Source organism: Bos indicus, chromosome 15 (assembly GCF_029378745.1).
Source record: "Bos indicus isolate NIAB-ARS_2022 breed Sahiwal x Tharparkar chromosome 15, NIAB-ARS_B.indTharparkar_mat_pri_1.0, whole genome shotgun sequence".
Taxonomy (NCBI): Eukaryota; Metazoa; Chordata; class Mammalia; order Artiodactyla; family Bovidae; genus Bos; species Bos indicus.
In genome coordinates, this window is record NC_091774.1 from 34,776,656 (window position 1) to 34,792,393 (window position 15,738).

The window sequence follows — 15,738 nt, forward strand, 5'->3', positions numbered from 1 at the left end:
GACAGAGGAGCTTGGTAGGCTACAGTCTATGGGGTCGCAAAGAGTCGGACATGACTGAGCGGCTTCACTTTTACTTTATAATGTATTAGGTATTATAAGCAAAATAGAGATAATTTAAAGCATATGGGAGGAAGGTCTGAGGTTATATGCAACTACTACACTATTTTCTATAAGGGACATGAGCATCTGAGGATTCTGGTATCCACAGGAGTCCTGGCACCAATCCTCCACAGATATTACAGGATGACTGGATTGTGAAATGACTACCACAAGAAGTATAGGTAGCATCTACCACCAACGCACATAGCTACAATTCTTTTTTCTTGTGATAAGAATTTTAAGATTTATTCTCTTAGCAACTTTCAAATATATAATATTATTAACTATGGTCACCATGCTGCATATTATATCCCCAGGGTTTGATTATTTTATAACTGGAAGTTTGTACCTTTTGATCCCCTTCATTCCACTCACTCATTTCCCACTCCCTGCCTCTAGCAACGATTAATCTGTTCTCTGTACTTATGAATTCAGCTTTTGACTTTTATTTTAGATTCAGCATATGAGTGAGGTCATGTGGTATTTGCCTTTTTCTGTCTGACTTATTTAAATGCTTTAGAATGCCCTTAAGGTCCATCCATGTCGTAGTAAATGGCAAGCTTTCCTCCTTTTTCATGGCTGTCAGGGATAATAATGTCCCTATGTATGAATATATATATGTGTGTACATATACACACGCACATATATATGTATGTTCTATTCATATATAAATAACCTTTTCTTTATGCATTCATTCGTCAACAGACTCTTAGGTTGATTCCATGTCTTGACTAGTGTAAATAATGCTGCAATGAACATGGAGCTGTATATATCTTTTCCAGTTAATGCTTTCCTTTCCTTCAGATAAATAGTCAGAAGTGGAATTGTTAGATCATTTAGTTATACTTTTAGAACTAATATTTTAGGTAGTTCTATTTTTAATTTTTAAAGGATCCTGCCTACTGTTTTCCTTAGTGGCTGCCGCAATTTACATTCCCACTGACAGTGCTCAATTATTCCTTTCCCCCCACATCTTTGCCAACACTTGCTGTTTCTTTTTTATAAGAGCCATTCGAATGGGTGTGAGATGATATCTCATTGTGGTTTTTACTTGTAGTTCTCTAATGATTAGTGATGTGGAGCACCTTCACATGTGTCTGTTGACACAGGTCTTCTTTGGAAAAAATGTCTAGTGAGATCCTCTGCCCATTTTTAATCAGATTGTTTTATTTCGCCATTGAATTGAATGAGTTCTTTATACATTTTGGAAATTAACCCATTACCAGATATATGATTTGCAAATATTTCCTCTCATTTGGTAGTTACTTTTTCATTCTGTTGATGGTTTCCTTTGCCGTGCAGAAGCTTTTTAGTTTAAGATGGTCCTACTTGTTTATTTTTGCTTTTGTTGCCTCTACCATTGGTGTTAAACCCCCAAAAAATCTTTACAAGACTGATGTCAAGGAGCTCACTGTGCTATGCGTGTGTGCTCAGTCATTTTAGTCATGTCCAACTCTTTGTGACCCTCTGGACTGTAGCCAGCAGGCTCCTCTGTCCATGGGAATCTCCAGGCAAGAATACTAGAGTGGTTTGCCATGCTCTTTTCCAGGGGATCTTCCTGACCCAAGGCTCGAACCCGTATCTCCTCCTTCTTCTGCATTGCACTTCTTTCACAGCTGAGCTGCCTGGGAAGCCCCAAGGAGCTTACTACCTATGTTTCTTCTAGGATTTTAATGGCTTCAGGTCTTACAACCATGTCTTTAATCTATTTGAGTCAAGTTAAGTTAATGGTATGAGATAGTGTTTCAGTTTCATTCTCTTAGAAGACTGTCTGCCCAGTTTTCAAACACCAGCTGTCCTTTGCCCATTGTATATTCTTGGCTCCTTTGTCATAAATTAATTAACCATACATGCATAAGGCTGTCCATTCTGGTCCATTGATCTATGTTCCGGTTTTTAATGTAAACATTGTACTGTTTTGACTACTATAGCTCATTTTGAAATGAGGAATTATGATGCCTTCAACTTTGTTCTTTATTCTTAAAATTACTTTGGCTATTTGGGGTCTTTTGTGGTTTCATGTGAATTTTAGGATTGTTCTATTTTTGTGAAAAATGGCATGGGAATTTTAATAGAGATTGCATTGATTCAGTAGATTACTTCGGGTAGTATGGATATTTTAACACTACTAATTCTTCCAGTCCATGAAGACTTAAATGTTTTAGAAAAGGTATTTTAATGGTGCTGAATATAATACTTATTTTTCAAACCAGTAATATTTTAAATACTACATGAGTTTTAACCCTTAAAGGATGCTCACAAATGTTCTCATCTGGATACTAAACAGGCATTTTATATTAGACAGACAAACCTGAAAAGTAAGAGAAAAAGGAACCCATGTAAACAGAAATTCAGATAAAATATTAACTATGACAAAATGGGGCTTCCCGGGTGGTGCAGTGGTAAAGAATCTGCCTGCCAACGCAAGAGACGAAAGAGACACAGGTTTGATCCCTGGGTTGGGAAGACCCCCTGGGGAGGGGAATGGCAACCCCTTCTAGTATTCTTGCCTGGAACATTCCATGGATAGAGTAATCTGGTGGGCTACAGTCCCTGATGCTGCAGAGTCGGACATGACTGAGTAACTGAGCACAGACACACACATAACAAAATGGGTGACTTTAGACACAAATGATTACATGCTCAGCGTTCCATGCTCACTATCCTACTTTGGCCTTTTATCCTTTCGGTAAATTCTGAATTTCTCAAGCCAATCTCTTTTTCTTTCAGTGCTATGTAGTGGAATTCCAGGGTTTAATCTTAGAAAAACTATATGTCCACCCAACTGCTGGTGAAAGAAGTCATGCCAGCATAAAGGAGACTATCTCCTCTTCTCTAGCAACTTCAAGAAGTACAGATGGTTTTCTACACCAAAAACTATCCTTGCAACAGTTATTTCTAACAAAGGAAACTTGAAAGACACCCAGGCTTCAAAAAATGTTGCTATACCCTGTAAAAATAAACCTTGATCTTTAAAACTTTTATTCTGTTTGATAGTCTTACTTGTTAATATATTAATACTGCATGGCTTTCACAATAATATATTAGTTTATCTTTCTGTCTTCTGCAAAATATAAATTATTATGAATTTTATTGGTTAATCTAGAAGAGTTAAAATGTATTAAATATTTTACATGTGCCCAGAACTGATCCAAGCCCCTAGAACATTAAACATTTAATCCTGAAAATAATTCTATAAGGTAGATATTATTATTTTCTTCACTTTACATTGATGGAACTGCTCATGAGTCTTTCCTTTTGTCCCTCTGAGTCTGGTACTTAGACCTCAGATGCTATTCTGTGGGGTTTTTTTTGTTTGTTATTCTGTTTTCTGATTCTTCATAGCCTTGGTATTCTCTGCTGCTGCTGCTAAGTTGCTTCAGTTGTGTCTGACTCTGTGTGACCCCATAGACGGCAGCCTACCAGGCTCCCCCATCCCTGGGATTCTCTAGGCAAGAATACTGGAGTGGGTTGCCATTTCCTTCTCCAATGCATGCAAAGTGAAGTCGCTCAGTCATGTCCAACTCTTAGTGACCCCATGGACTGCAGCCTACCAGGCCCCTCTGTCCATGGGATTTTCCAGGCAAGAGTACTGGAGTGGGTGCCATTGGTATTCTCTACAACTTATATTAACTGTGAGAGAAAAATGGCAATCCCTTAGGTGTCTCAATAGCCTTGTCACACACGGCTTTTAGAGTAGGGGGTACCATCTAATTTCTTATGTAACCCAGGTCAAAAGTAGAACTGTTTACTAACTGTCACTGTTAACACCCTGGGACCATAGGCGCTAACGGAGACCATCTATGCAAACCAGGACACAGCGACTCATGGGAGACTCTTGGGAGATCCCTCTAAAGCCTGAAGATTCTGATATGGCCGAGACAGGGTGACTTTCTTTTGCAGGAAAAACAAATGAAAAGAACTGACCACCACTGTTGTCTATTATTCTAAGCATGTCCCTGCCAGGAAGACAGAGGGCATGAAGAAACAAGGTAAAGAACTTGCAACGCTTGACTTGGTTTCTAGAGGTTGTACTTGCTTTCTCTCTAATGATTCTATCAAAGAGGAAATGACTGGAGTGACGTGAGGAAGTGGGGAGTGGATTTCCAGTAATGAATGGCTCCAAACTAAGTGAAAGAGTTGCAACAGAATGTGATCACTGGCTCATGATTTCTGCCCTGAGGAAAGTAGGAGGACAGCAGAAGTGGGGTGGACATCACAGCCCCCTCTATGGAGTAGCCCCCAGTGCATGCCCAGTGCCAATGACTGTGGATGATTGACAGCATCCCTTCTCCCCTCCATGCATACTCATATTCAGCTGAGCCAGCCCAGGGACCTGGAATACCTGGATCACAGGGAACCCCATCTTTCCCAAGGAGTATAAGTTCTGTTGGGAATATTTGAATGTTAGTTTTTCCCTGGATAAGAACCAGAGGGACAGAGAAATCCTTTAGACAGATATCTGCCTTACTTGTTCATCTCATTACACCTACAAGAAATAAAATATGATCCAGACCCAGGAGGAGGCATCATCCTTATTTTGAGAGGCTCTATTCTAAAACAATGATTCCCAGACACCAGAGTCACCCTCACTTGGCTTGCTTCCTCTGGGGCCAGTGTTCTTCTGTCTAATGTCCTCCTCCTATTTCCCCGAGTCTGCTATTAATAACAGATTGCAAGTTCTTCACCCTTCTTCCCTTTCTGAGGGTTACCACTTGAGCACAAGTCCCATGTCCTTCTTAGACTCTTATTTACCATCTCCTAGCGTCTCAGTTCCCAAGTCTCTGTGATTTGCTTTTATCTGTCTTGGAAATCGCTTTTCTTTGTCTCCAATGCATGGCTCACATTCCTTCTCTCCTATAAACACTCCAGACAAGAATCCTGAGGTGGTGCTCCCTGTGCTGGGCCTTACTTGCCCTCCTGAGTCTTCCAACTCATGGGCCCACCATCAGGAAGAGCAGTTTTGAAGTCCTCTGAATCACTGACCATCTCTGACATATTACACATGCACCATCCCTTCTCCTCTAGGGAAATCTAGTGACCTTTGAAATTTCCCTTTTGGATGAAGAGGTAGAGACGGGGCAAGGATTTCATCAGAGACTCCATCCTTGTGATAGGACCTGCATGAAGTTTCCTCTCAGGATTGTCTCACTAAACTCACAGAATAAAGACCAGTCCTGTTTTCTGATGGAAACAACTGTTCTCTGATATCATACCCTCCCAGCATTCTTGTACTAAGTTCCAGCTTTCTTTGCATCCTTCTCAAATCTTCTATTCTGGCCATTTAACAGCCAGTGGGTCCATTCCTGATCATGTTTATGATGTGTCATTGCTACACAACATTATGGCGAATTTCTACACTATAGTTCAACATTCCTGGGGTTACAGTGGTCTCTCCACATAGCCTGTCATCATGATCTTCAACAGTATCTGTTCATAGATACACTCGAGTGGAGAATTCCCTTTCCCAGGCTAAGTCCACCCTATGTGGGTGTTGGAAGGGTTTCTATTTCCTTCTTTCCTACTGCTGTACCCTGGGGTCCCAGATTCATCCTGAGCTGTCCTTTGCAATGGACCTATTCTGCTGTTCCATTCACCCTGTATCCTCACATTCTTTAGGCAATCAACTCTCTTTTTCTAATATTGATTACCCTTTCACAGAAAATGTTAATACATTATTGTGTAGGGGAAAAACACCTTGTCCCCACCAGGAGTGAGACTGGAAACAGACAGAAAAAGCCTAAGTTTCTACTCTCTTGAAAGCTGCAGGATTGCACAATTTAGGGAAATTAGACGTGAGTGAAGAATAATACTGCTGTTTTGAATGCTGTGTTCTGGACAAGAGGGATTTCCCAAAATTTCTCTTCTTTTTTCTTTTTTGCTTCAAACCCATCTTCTGATTTGTTCCTCTAGCTAAGTTGGAGTATATAAAGCACCAGTGTCGTCTCCCAGACAGCCACACAGGCAGCTCAGCTTCACCAGGAACCTCAGCAGGAAGACACACCAAAGGCGAGGTGCTAGAACTTTCCAACACTTTTCCTCCTTGAAGACTCTCTCTCTTCACCAGCATTCTTGTGCTGCAGCCCCAGCTCTCTGCTGCCTTCCTGAATCTACTATTCTGACAGTTAGAATTCACCAGGTGTGAGTATTTCAGGAGGGGGTAGGGCTTCCCTCATATGCTTCTCCTATGTGAGGGCAGTGATGGGGTGAGCAGGTGGTCCACAAACACCAGAGTGCTGTTCACCTTGTCTCACCACCGCAGAGGCGTGGTGCCCAGACTCCTCATGCCTTTCGGTAACTTGCAGTGTAGTTGGGTTTCAGGGCTGACAGAGGATGACTGGACTGGAAAGTGGTTTATGCTAAAAGCCCATTGCAATCCTTCATACAGGAAATCATTGGGATTCCAAGGATTCACATGAAAATGAGAACTGGGATCCTCTGTAATACAATTTATCATCTATCTATCTATTGAGATAAAATTCAGTGGCATTTATTTTTGGAATGTAAGGATGTATCAACATTACAACTCCCTCCCCAATATCTCTCATCCTTGGTTGAGTCCGCTTATCTCTCTGCAGCAGGATGAAGCTCTCCACGGGCATTATTTTCTGCTTCCTGATCCTGGGCATCAGCAGTCAGAGATGGGGAACATTCCTCAAGGAAGCTGGTCAAAGTGAGGACCAAATGATGGGCCAGGGGAGGCTGTGTCTGCTTCCCCCAGGATTTACCTGAGCAGAGGCCACATCTCCACAGGGTAAAGACCACAAACAGGCAGAAAAGGAGCTTGCTCTTTGTGGTAGCACTTTGTCAGGCTTTTCTGACCAGCTTTGCACTTTTCTTTGGGGATTCCCAAACCTAAGTCACATGAAATTTGGGCCCCAACTTTCAACAGGGGTGAGGAAGAGATCTGGGTTCAGGGGTGAAAATGAAAGTGAAAGTCACTCAGTTGTGTCCGACTCTTATATCCCTTCTCCAGCGGATATTTCTACCCAGGAATCAAACCAGGGTCTCCTGCATTGCAGGAGGATTCTTTACCAACTGAGCTATCAGGGAAGCCTTTTGAAGTCACTCAGTTGTGTCTGACTCTTTAGGACCCCATGGACTATACAGTCCATGGAATTCTCTAGGCCAGAATACTGGAGTGGGTAGCCTTTCCCTTCTCCAAGGGATCTTCCCAACCCAGGGATCAAACCAGGTCTCCCACATTGCAGTCGGATTCTTAACCAGCTGAGCCACGAGGGAAGCACAAGAATACCTGGAGTGGGTATCCTATCCCTTCTCCAGGATATCTTCCCAACCCAGGAATATAACCGGGGTCTCCTGCATTGCAGGCGGGTTCTTTACCAACTAGCTATCAGGGAAGCCCCATCAGGTGTTCCTTAAATACAAGTATGGTTCTGCTGCCCCCTCGTGGGCAACCAGGGGAGAGCTCATTTCCAAGTCTGGTAGCCATGAGGTACACGCATCCAGTGGTTGGGGAGTGTTCACACTCTCCACCCACTTAATATTGTAACTAAAATAACTGAGCCTCCTCTTGGCACTGTTCTAAAAGCTTTGTATGTATAAATGAACTCGTTTTCATCCTCAGGTTTTTAATCCTTTAGCCCTGAAATGTAGGTACCATTATCCCTTAACAGAGAACCTGAGGCAACAAGAGATTAAGACAGGTAACAAAGTCCTTCAAAAGAGCAGATTTAACCCTGAATGGTGAGCTCCCAGACCTTGCTATTAATGCCGGCACTTCCACTGCCTCCTAGACAAAAGTTCATGTGGGAGAGTGAGGGGTTTGTGAACACACGTCCTGCTCTTTATCTGAGCAGGTGACAGGTGGTGGGGATGTGGTGCCTTTGGAAGGAAACTCTATACAGTTCTCCTCCCCACAAAAAATGGCACCATGAATTACCTTGACAATGGTTCTACTGAGGCTGAGACCTGACGAGAATCCTATAGCAAGAGATGTAGACCTCACTAGCCAGAGTGAAGTGGCCAAAATTTGTTTATTTCACAAAATTATTTTTTGTGTTTTTCTTCTGTGATAGTTTTTGACTTAACTGTTTTAAAAGTTTGCTGTTAACTTTATCGAAATTCTCACAGACCCAGCTAAAAATTTCTTTTCATCTCTGAGGTCGATGTTCTTCCAAGGGTTGTTCTAGGATCACTTGCATGAGAATCACCTGTGGTCTGCAGTGCTTTGTGGAAATGCCTGGGTCCACACACAACTCCTCCCCTGAACACAACCCCTGGGGCTGAGACTGGAGATTTGGCCTTTATTAAGCACCCCAGTTAATTTTTATACACACCGAAGTGTGCACAGTTACCTCTGGTTTTACTGTTCTTAGGTGACAAGATACGTACGTCAAGCATTTTGGAAATATTTTTATGAGAATTCTGGATTCTAAGGAGCTATTTAAATCAGTGTGAATAATAGAGATGTCATAACTCTCAACAATACTATCTTTCCAAATGCCAAACATAATATATAAAAAGGAGATAAGTTATCTCATAGAGTCACTATATAAACCATGATTATAATCCTATATTAGATTTTTCTTATTTTCCTGATAAGCAGTTTTTTCTTGTTTTAGAAAAAAGATGTTGCCATTTAATTTTAGTTGACCAGATCCCTTCTGTCCATAATTCTCTGCTCCTCATCTTAGTTCATCCTTTTTCTTTTTTTATCAAACTCTTCCTAAGGACCAGAGAGTGATAGTGTACTGAGCACCTACAATGTTCTATAAACCGAACCTGTATTTCCCTCAGTTCTTCTGCATAAACCTCCCCAGAGAGGCAACACTCCTCCATTTCACTGGCGAGGACACAGAACTGTAGAACTGGTGGACCAGTTGCCCTTTTACTGCATCTGATCACCCTGTTTCTTCAAACCTCTTAGGGAACTCACCTTTATCACCTGCTAATTGAATTTTCCCAGGTGCCAAATATGCCCAGACCACTCAGACTTAAATTGAAGAAAGTAGGGAAAACCACTAGACCATTCAGGTATGACCTAAATCAAAACCCTTACAATTATACAGTGGAAGTGACAAATAGATTCAAGGGATTAGATCTGATAGACAGAGTGCCTGAAGAACTGTGGATAGAGGTTCATTTCACTGTACAGGAGGTGGTGATCAAGATCATCACCAAGAAAAAGAAATGCAAAAAGGCAAAATAATTGTCTCAGGAGGGGTTACAAATAACTGTGAAAAGAAGAGAAGCAAAAGGCAAAGGAGGAAAGGAAAGATATACCCATTTGAATGCAGAGTTCCAAAGAAAAGCAAGGAGAGATAAGAAAGCCTTCCTCAGCGATCAATGCAAAGAAATAGAGGAAAACAATAGAATGGGAAAGACTAGGGATCTCTTCAAGAAAATTAGGTACCAAGGGCACATTTCATGCAAAGATGGGCACAATAAAGGACAGAAAGGGTATGGACCTAACAGAAGCACAGGATACTAAGAAAAGATGGCAAGGATACACAGAAGAACTATACAAAAAAGATCTTCATGACCCAGATAGCCATGATGGTGTGATCACTCACCTAGAGCCAGACATCCTGGAATGCGAAGTCAAGTGGGTGTTAGGAAGCATCACTATGAACAAAGCTAGTGGAGGTGATGGAATTCCAGTTGAGCTCTTTCAAATCCTAAAAGATGAGTCTGTCAAAGTGCTGCACTCAATATGCCAGCAAATCTGGAAAACTCAGCAGTGGCCACAGGACTGGAAAAGATCAGTTTTCACTTTAATCCGAAAGAAAGGCAATGCCAAAGAATGTTCAAACTACTGCACAATTGCACTCATCTCACACACTAGCAAAGTAATGCTCAAAATTCTCCAAGCCAGGCTTCAACAGTACATGAACCATGAACTTCCAGATGTTCAAGCTGGTTTTAGAAAAAGTAGAGGAACCAGAGATCAAATTGCCAACATCTGTTGGATCATCGAAAAAACAAGAGAGTTCCAGACAAACATCTACTTCTGCTTTATTGACTATGCCAAAGCCTTTGACTGTGTGGCTCACAACAAACTGGAAAATTCTTCAAGAGATGGGAATACCAGACCACCTGACCTGCCTCTTGAGAAATCTGTATGTAAGTCAAGAAGCCACAGTTAGAACTGGACAGGGAACAACAGACTGGTTCCAAATCGGGAAAGGAGTACATTAAGGCTGTATATTGTCACCCTGGTAATTTAACTTATATGCAGAGTATATCATGTGAAATGCTGGGCTGAATGAAGCAAAAGCTGGAATCAAGATTGCTGGTAGAAATATCAATAACCTCAGAAATGCAGCGATACCACCCTTATGGCAGAAATTGAAAAAGAACTAAAGAGCCTCTTGATGAAAGTGAAAGAGGGGAATGAAAAAGTTGGCTTAAAACTCAATATTCAGGAAACTAAGATCATGGTCCCATCACTTCATGGCAAATAGATGGGGAAACAATGGAAACAGTGAGAGACTTTATTTTGGGGGGCTCCAAAATAACTGCAGATGGTGACTGCAGCCATAAAATTAAAAGATGCTTGCTCCTTGGAAGAAAAGCTATGACCAACCTAGATAGCATATTCAAAAGCAGAGACATTACTTTACCAACAAAGGTCTGTCTAATCAAAGCTATGGTTTTTCCAATAGTCATGTATGGATGTGAGAGTTGGACTATAAAGAAAGCTGAGCACCAAAGAATTGATGCTTTTGAACTGTGGTGTTGGAGAAGACTCTTGAGAGTCCCTTGGACTGCAAGGAGATCCAACCAGTCCATCCTAAAGGAAATCAGTCCTGAATATTCATTGGAAGGACTGATGCTGAAGCTGAAACTCCAGTACTTTGGCCACCTGATGTGAAGAACTGACTCACTGGAAAAGACCCCAATGCTGGGAAAGATTGAAGACAGGAGGAGAAGGGGATGACAGAGGATGAGATGGTTGGATGGCATCACTGACTCTATGGACATGAGTTTGAGTGAACTCCGAGAGTTGGTGATGGACAGGGAGGCCTGGTATGCTTCACTCCATGGGGTCGCAAAGAGTCGGACACAATTGAGTGACTGAACTGTACTCAGATGTATGCAGAACCAAGTTGTCCTCACTGAGAGTACAGGGATGAATATTTTCCCCCTTTATTCTGTTGGGACTATCCTGTATCTGCAAGCTTCCCTCAGTGTTGCCTTTGGTCTCAAGTTCTGGTCAGAGCCTTTCCTGCACTTTTTCAGGTAGAGGTTCATTATACAAGCAAATGTAAAGAGCATCTGACCTCTTCTTGCACATATCACACCCCACCAGAAACAAAGTACCAACAGGCTTAGAATGGAATCAAACAGAATAAAACTTGCACCAAGTGTGATTCTCACAAGTTTAAATCAGGGAAGTGAAAAGTAAAGGAATATTTATTTCAAACCAATATAATAATCTCCGAGGGCTTACTCAAAGGCTGAAATTTGGAAGCAGTGGGAAGAAAATGTATCATTTCTCTATTTTGCCAAGATATGATCACGTTCATCTCATCCTTTTCTTTTCCTTTGCAGGGGCTAAAGACGTATGGAGGGCCTACTCTGACGTGAGAGAGGAGTAGCAGTGTTAGTCGCTCAGTCGTGTCTGACTCTTTGTGGCCCCATGGACTCTAGCCTGCCAGGCTTCCCTGTCCATGGAATTCTCCAGGCAAGAATACTGGAGTGGGTTGCCATTTCTTACTGACATGAGAGAAGCCAACCTCAAAGATTCAGACAAGTACTTCCACTCCCAGGGAACTATGATGCTACCCAAAGGGGACCAGGGAGCACCTGGGCTGCTAAAGTGACCAGGTACCAGGGACGCTGGTAATGCAGGGATGGGTGAGCATAGCTCGGCTGCCTTGGAGAATATGAAGGGGCCAGGCCCTGGAGAACTTCCCTTAGGGCTGTGGGCCCTCTTCCTCTTACCCACCCTCCTGCTCTGTGTCCAGTGTGAGGTCTGAGTGGCTGAAGAGCAGAATGAGGCTGGTGGAACCAGCGATTCTCAACCCTCTCCCTATGAGAGCTATTCACCCAGCACGGGCTAAGCTGGGCTGAGGTGTGTTGTCTCAGAGTTTTAGCCCCTCTTTCCTTGGCTCCTCTCAGAGTCATTGATTCCTTGGAAAGAGGAGAGATGGGGAGGGTGCAGCTGTGTCTCATCAGCCCTGGATTAATCTCCTCCCCACGCTTCTTCATTCCAGCGACGCCAGAGGGAATACTCAGATTGTCACAGACTTGTCTAAGAATGGAGACAGTGGCTACGGGTGGGAGGACTCGAGGGCCGACCAGTTTGCCAATGAATGGGACCGGAGCGGTGAAGACCCCAATCACTGCAGACCTGCTGGCCAGCCTCTGGCCAGTACTAAGCTGTACTGAGCTTCCTCTCACTCTGTGCAGGGCAGGGCTGTGAGCCCCAAGGGAGCAGGGATGATGCAGAGCTAAGTTACTGCATTCTGTATCTGCAGTACTTGATAGTGTATAAGGGGCACATAAAAATAATTAATAAATGCTTGTAAAGTCAATTTGTCTTTGGTATTTAATACTCTAGGGTTTCCCAGGTGGCTCAGTGGTAAAGAGTCTGCCTGCCACTGCAGGAGACTCAGGTTCGATGCCCTGGAGAAGGAAATGGCACCCGACCCCAGTATTCTTGCCTGGGAAATCCCATGGACAGAGCCTGATGGGCTACAGTCCATGGAGTCGCAGAAGGGTTGGACATAATTTAATACTATGGGGATGATCAATAAACATCATTGTTTTTAAAAAGGAGATAATGTACTAATAAACAACAGTAATAATTCAGAGTAAAACTACAGTTATCCATTGATAACTGCTGGGGATGGGTTTCAGGACCCCTGCAGAAACCAAAATCCACAAATACTAAGTGCTTCATATAAAATGGCACCATATAGTCGGCCCTCCACATGGAGAGCATGCCAGCTTTATGTCCAGAACATGGACCATGCTATATAAGCCATATATGTACCATTATATGCAACAATTATCTGTCCACAACTCTGTGCTCCAAATCGTGGAAAGGATATTAGGAACACCATGAAAAACTTTGGCAGTAAAGCTTAAAACTTGATAAAAATCATCAAATTCTTAGAAAAACACAATTTACAAAAACTGACTCAGGAAGAAATGAAAACTTTGATTATTCTACAATTATTGTAAAAGATCAAATCTTCCTCCAAAGCATACAATAGTCCCAAAGGGTTCTATAGACAAATCTAACCCTTCAAAAAAGTGAATAATTATTTTTTTGTACAAACGATTCTGCTGAGTAGAAAATACTCCCCCAGCATAGGGAAGTTTGACACCTTGAAAATGAAAGAAAAGTACAAGCGGTCAGAACTTTACAGATTATCAATAACAAGCTGTGAAGCTGAAAGGAACTTTCAACTACCAATAATAATTTCCTAAACTACCAATAATAATTTTTAAATATTTAAACAACTATGCTAAAGACAAAATTACCAATTTTTTTGTCATAGAAAATGACGTTACAAGGCCATTGTCATACAAAAGGTGATCAAAGAAACATAGCAAAAACTATATTGAAAAAGGATTGCAAATATTCAGAGCACAGAGGATTTTTAGCACAGTGAAACTAACTACTCTTTATGATACTATAATGGTAAATACTTGCCATTATAAATTTGCCAGAGGCATAGAATGTACAACCCCAAGAGTGAGCCCTAATGTAAACTATGGATTCTGGATGATAAAGATGCCCCAGTGGGCTTGCATGCATGCTAAGTCGCTTCAGTCATGTCCAACTCTTTGCAACCCTATGGACTGCAGCCCCCCAGGCTCCTCTGTCCATGGGATTCTCCAGGCAAGAATCCTGGAGTGGGTTACCATGCCCTCCTCCAGGAGATCTTTTCAATCCAGGGATCGAACTCCTGTCTCTTACCATCTCCTGCATTGGCGGGTGGATTCTTTACCACCAGTACCACCAAATTTGCCGGATTCATAGGATGTACAACACCAAGAGTAAGCCCTAATGTAAACCATCAATTCTGGGTGATAATGATACCCCAGTGTAGGTTCAACAATTGTTGTATCAAATGTTTATTGTTTTTGGTGGAGAATGTTGATAATGGTGGAGGGTATCTATGAGTTGGGGTAAGGATTCTATGGGAAATCTCTGTACCTTCTGCTTAATACTGCTGTGAACCTAAAACTGCTTGAAAAATAAAGTCTATTAAAACAAGAAAAAAGGATTGTAGAAGTGTGTCAGGCTGCTTGTTAATAAAAACAGGTATTTTTCTGGATTTCACTTTAAGGTAGATATTCGTTGGCTACTTTAAATTGGTGATTTGCTGTGATTTCTTTTTTCCCATTCTAAATAAATATTTCATATTGTAACTAATTTAATGTTCATAATTTTGTAGTGTTTTCCCTTGGAGAAGGCAACGGCAACCCACTCCAGTACTCTTGCCTGGCAAATCCCATGGATGGAGGAGCCTGGTAGGCTGCAGTCCATGGGGTCGCTAGGAGTCGGACATGACTGAGTGACTTCACTTTCACTTTTCACTTTCATGCATTGGAGAAGGAAATGGCAACCCACTCCAGTGTTCTTGCCTGGAGAATCCCAGGGACGGGGGAGCCTGGTGGACTGTCGTCTCTGGGGTTGCACAGAGTCAGACACGACTGAAGTGACTTAGCAGCTGCAGCAGCAGCAGCAGCAGTGTTTTCCCTAAAATGGGCTTCCAAAACTGAATAATTCAAATACCACTAAGTCTTCCCCTGAACAAAAGGTGAAAAAAATGTGTATAATTATTTGAGCCTAAGACCCACTTGTATTTTATATATTAATGCAGAGTATTTTTTGCTCACATTTAATATACTTTAAAATATTCCATAAATGCAATTGCTATGTAAATTGGAACTTTATTTTATTAGAAATTTTACCATTATCTGTTCATGATTTTGAGAAGCAGGGTCCCTCAGGAACCACACCTATGTCATTCTCCATTTGTAAATATGAGGCTCACAGTAATCTGATATGTATGTGCCAAAATTGGAGATCTTTAGTATATTGATATCTTCTAGGACTGTTGTGCCTGAGCAGTTAAAACATTAAAATACATATTATTTTATTTTAAATTAATTTTATTTTTCCTTTCTGTAAGGGAATCATATTGTGTGTGTGTGTTAGTCACTTAGCCGTGTCTGACTCTCTGTGACCCTATGGACTGCAGCCCGCCAGGCTTCTCCGTCCATGGAATTCTCCAGGCGAGAATACTGGAGTGGGTTGCCATTTCCTTCTCCAATGCGAATTTTAGTAGTAGTAGTTCAGTCGCTAAGTTGTGTCCACTCTTGTGACCCCACAGACTGCCAGGTTCCTCTGTCTATGGGACTCTCCAGGCAAGAATACTGGAGTGGGTTGCCATTTCCTTCTCCAGGGAATCATATTGGTATTATTGAAATTACATGTTGAGGTAGGTTATATCATCTGTAAATTTAATTTCCTTAAAGGGGTGTTCTAAAATATTTGCTGTGGGGTGTGGGGGAGCATGGGGTCTGAGGTTTAGTACCAACAGACTAAATAGCAGCAGGAGCTGAAAATACATCACCGACTCAATGGCATCACCGATTCAATGGACATGACTTTGGGTAAACTCCGGGAGTTGGTGATGGACAAGGAAGCCT

General features: G+C 42.0%; 1 protein-coding gene across 1 annotated transcript; it reads left to right on the forward strand.

The window, feature by feature from the left end:
• The first annotated feature begins 6,681 nt into the window (after positions 1 to 6,681).
• On the forward strand, positions 6,682 to 12,456 carry LOC109568815 (serum amyloid A-3 protein-like). Its single transcript, XM_070803222.1, has 3 exons — positions 6,682 to 6,772; positions 7,737 to 7,806; positions 12,282 to 12,456. The coding sequence occupies exons 1-3, from the start codon at positions 6,682 to 6,684 to the stop codon at positions 12,454 to 12,456; spliced, it is 336 nt and encodes a 111-aa protein (XP_070659323.1).
• Positions 12,457 to 15,738: the final 3,282 nt, after the last annotated feature.

Excerpts from the sequence above, each read along its gene's own strand:
- LOC109568815 (XM_070803222.1), top strand. The coding sequence starts at position 6,682 with ATGAAGCTCTCCACGGGCATTATTTTCTGCTTCCTGATCCTGGGCATC. Across the intron at positions 6,773-7,736 it reads CCTCAAGGAAGCTGGTCAAA|AGAACCTGAGGCAACAAGAG; the intron begins GTGAGGACCAAA and ends ATCCCTTAACAG. Across the intron at positions 7,807-12,281 it reads AGCAGATTTAACCCTGAATG|CGACGCCAGAGGGAATACTC; the intron begins GTGAGCTCCCAG and ends TCTTCATTCCAG.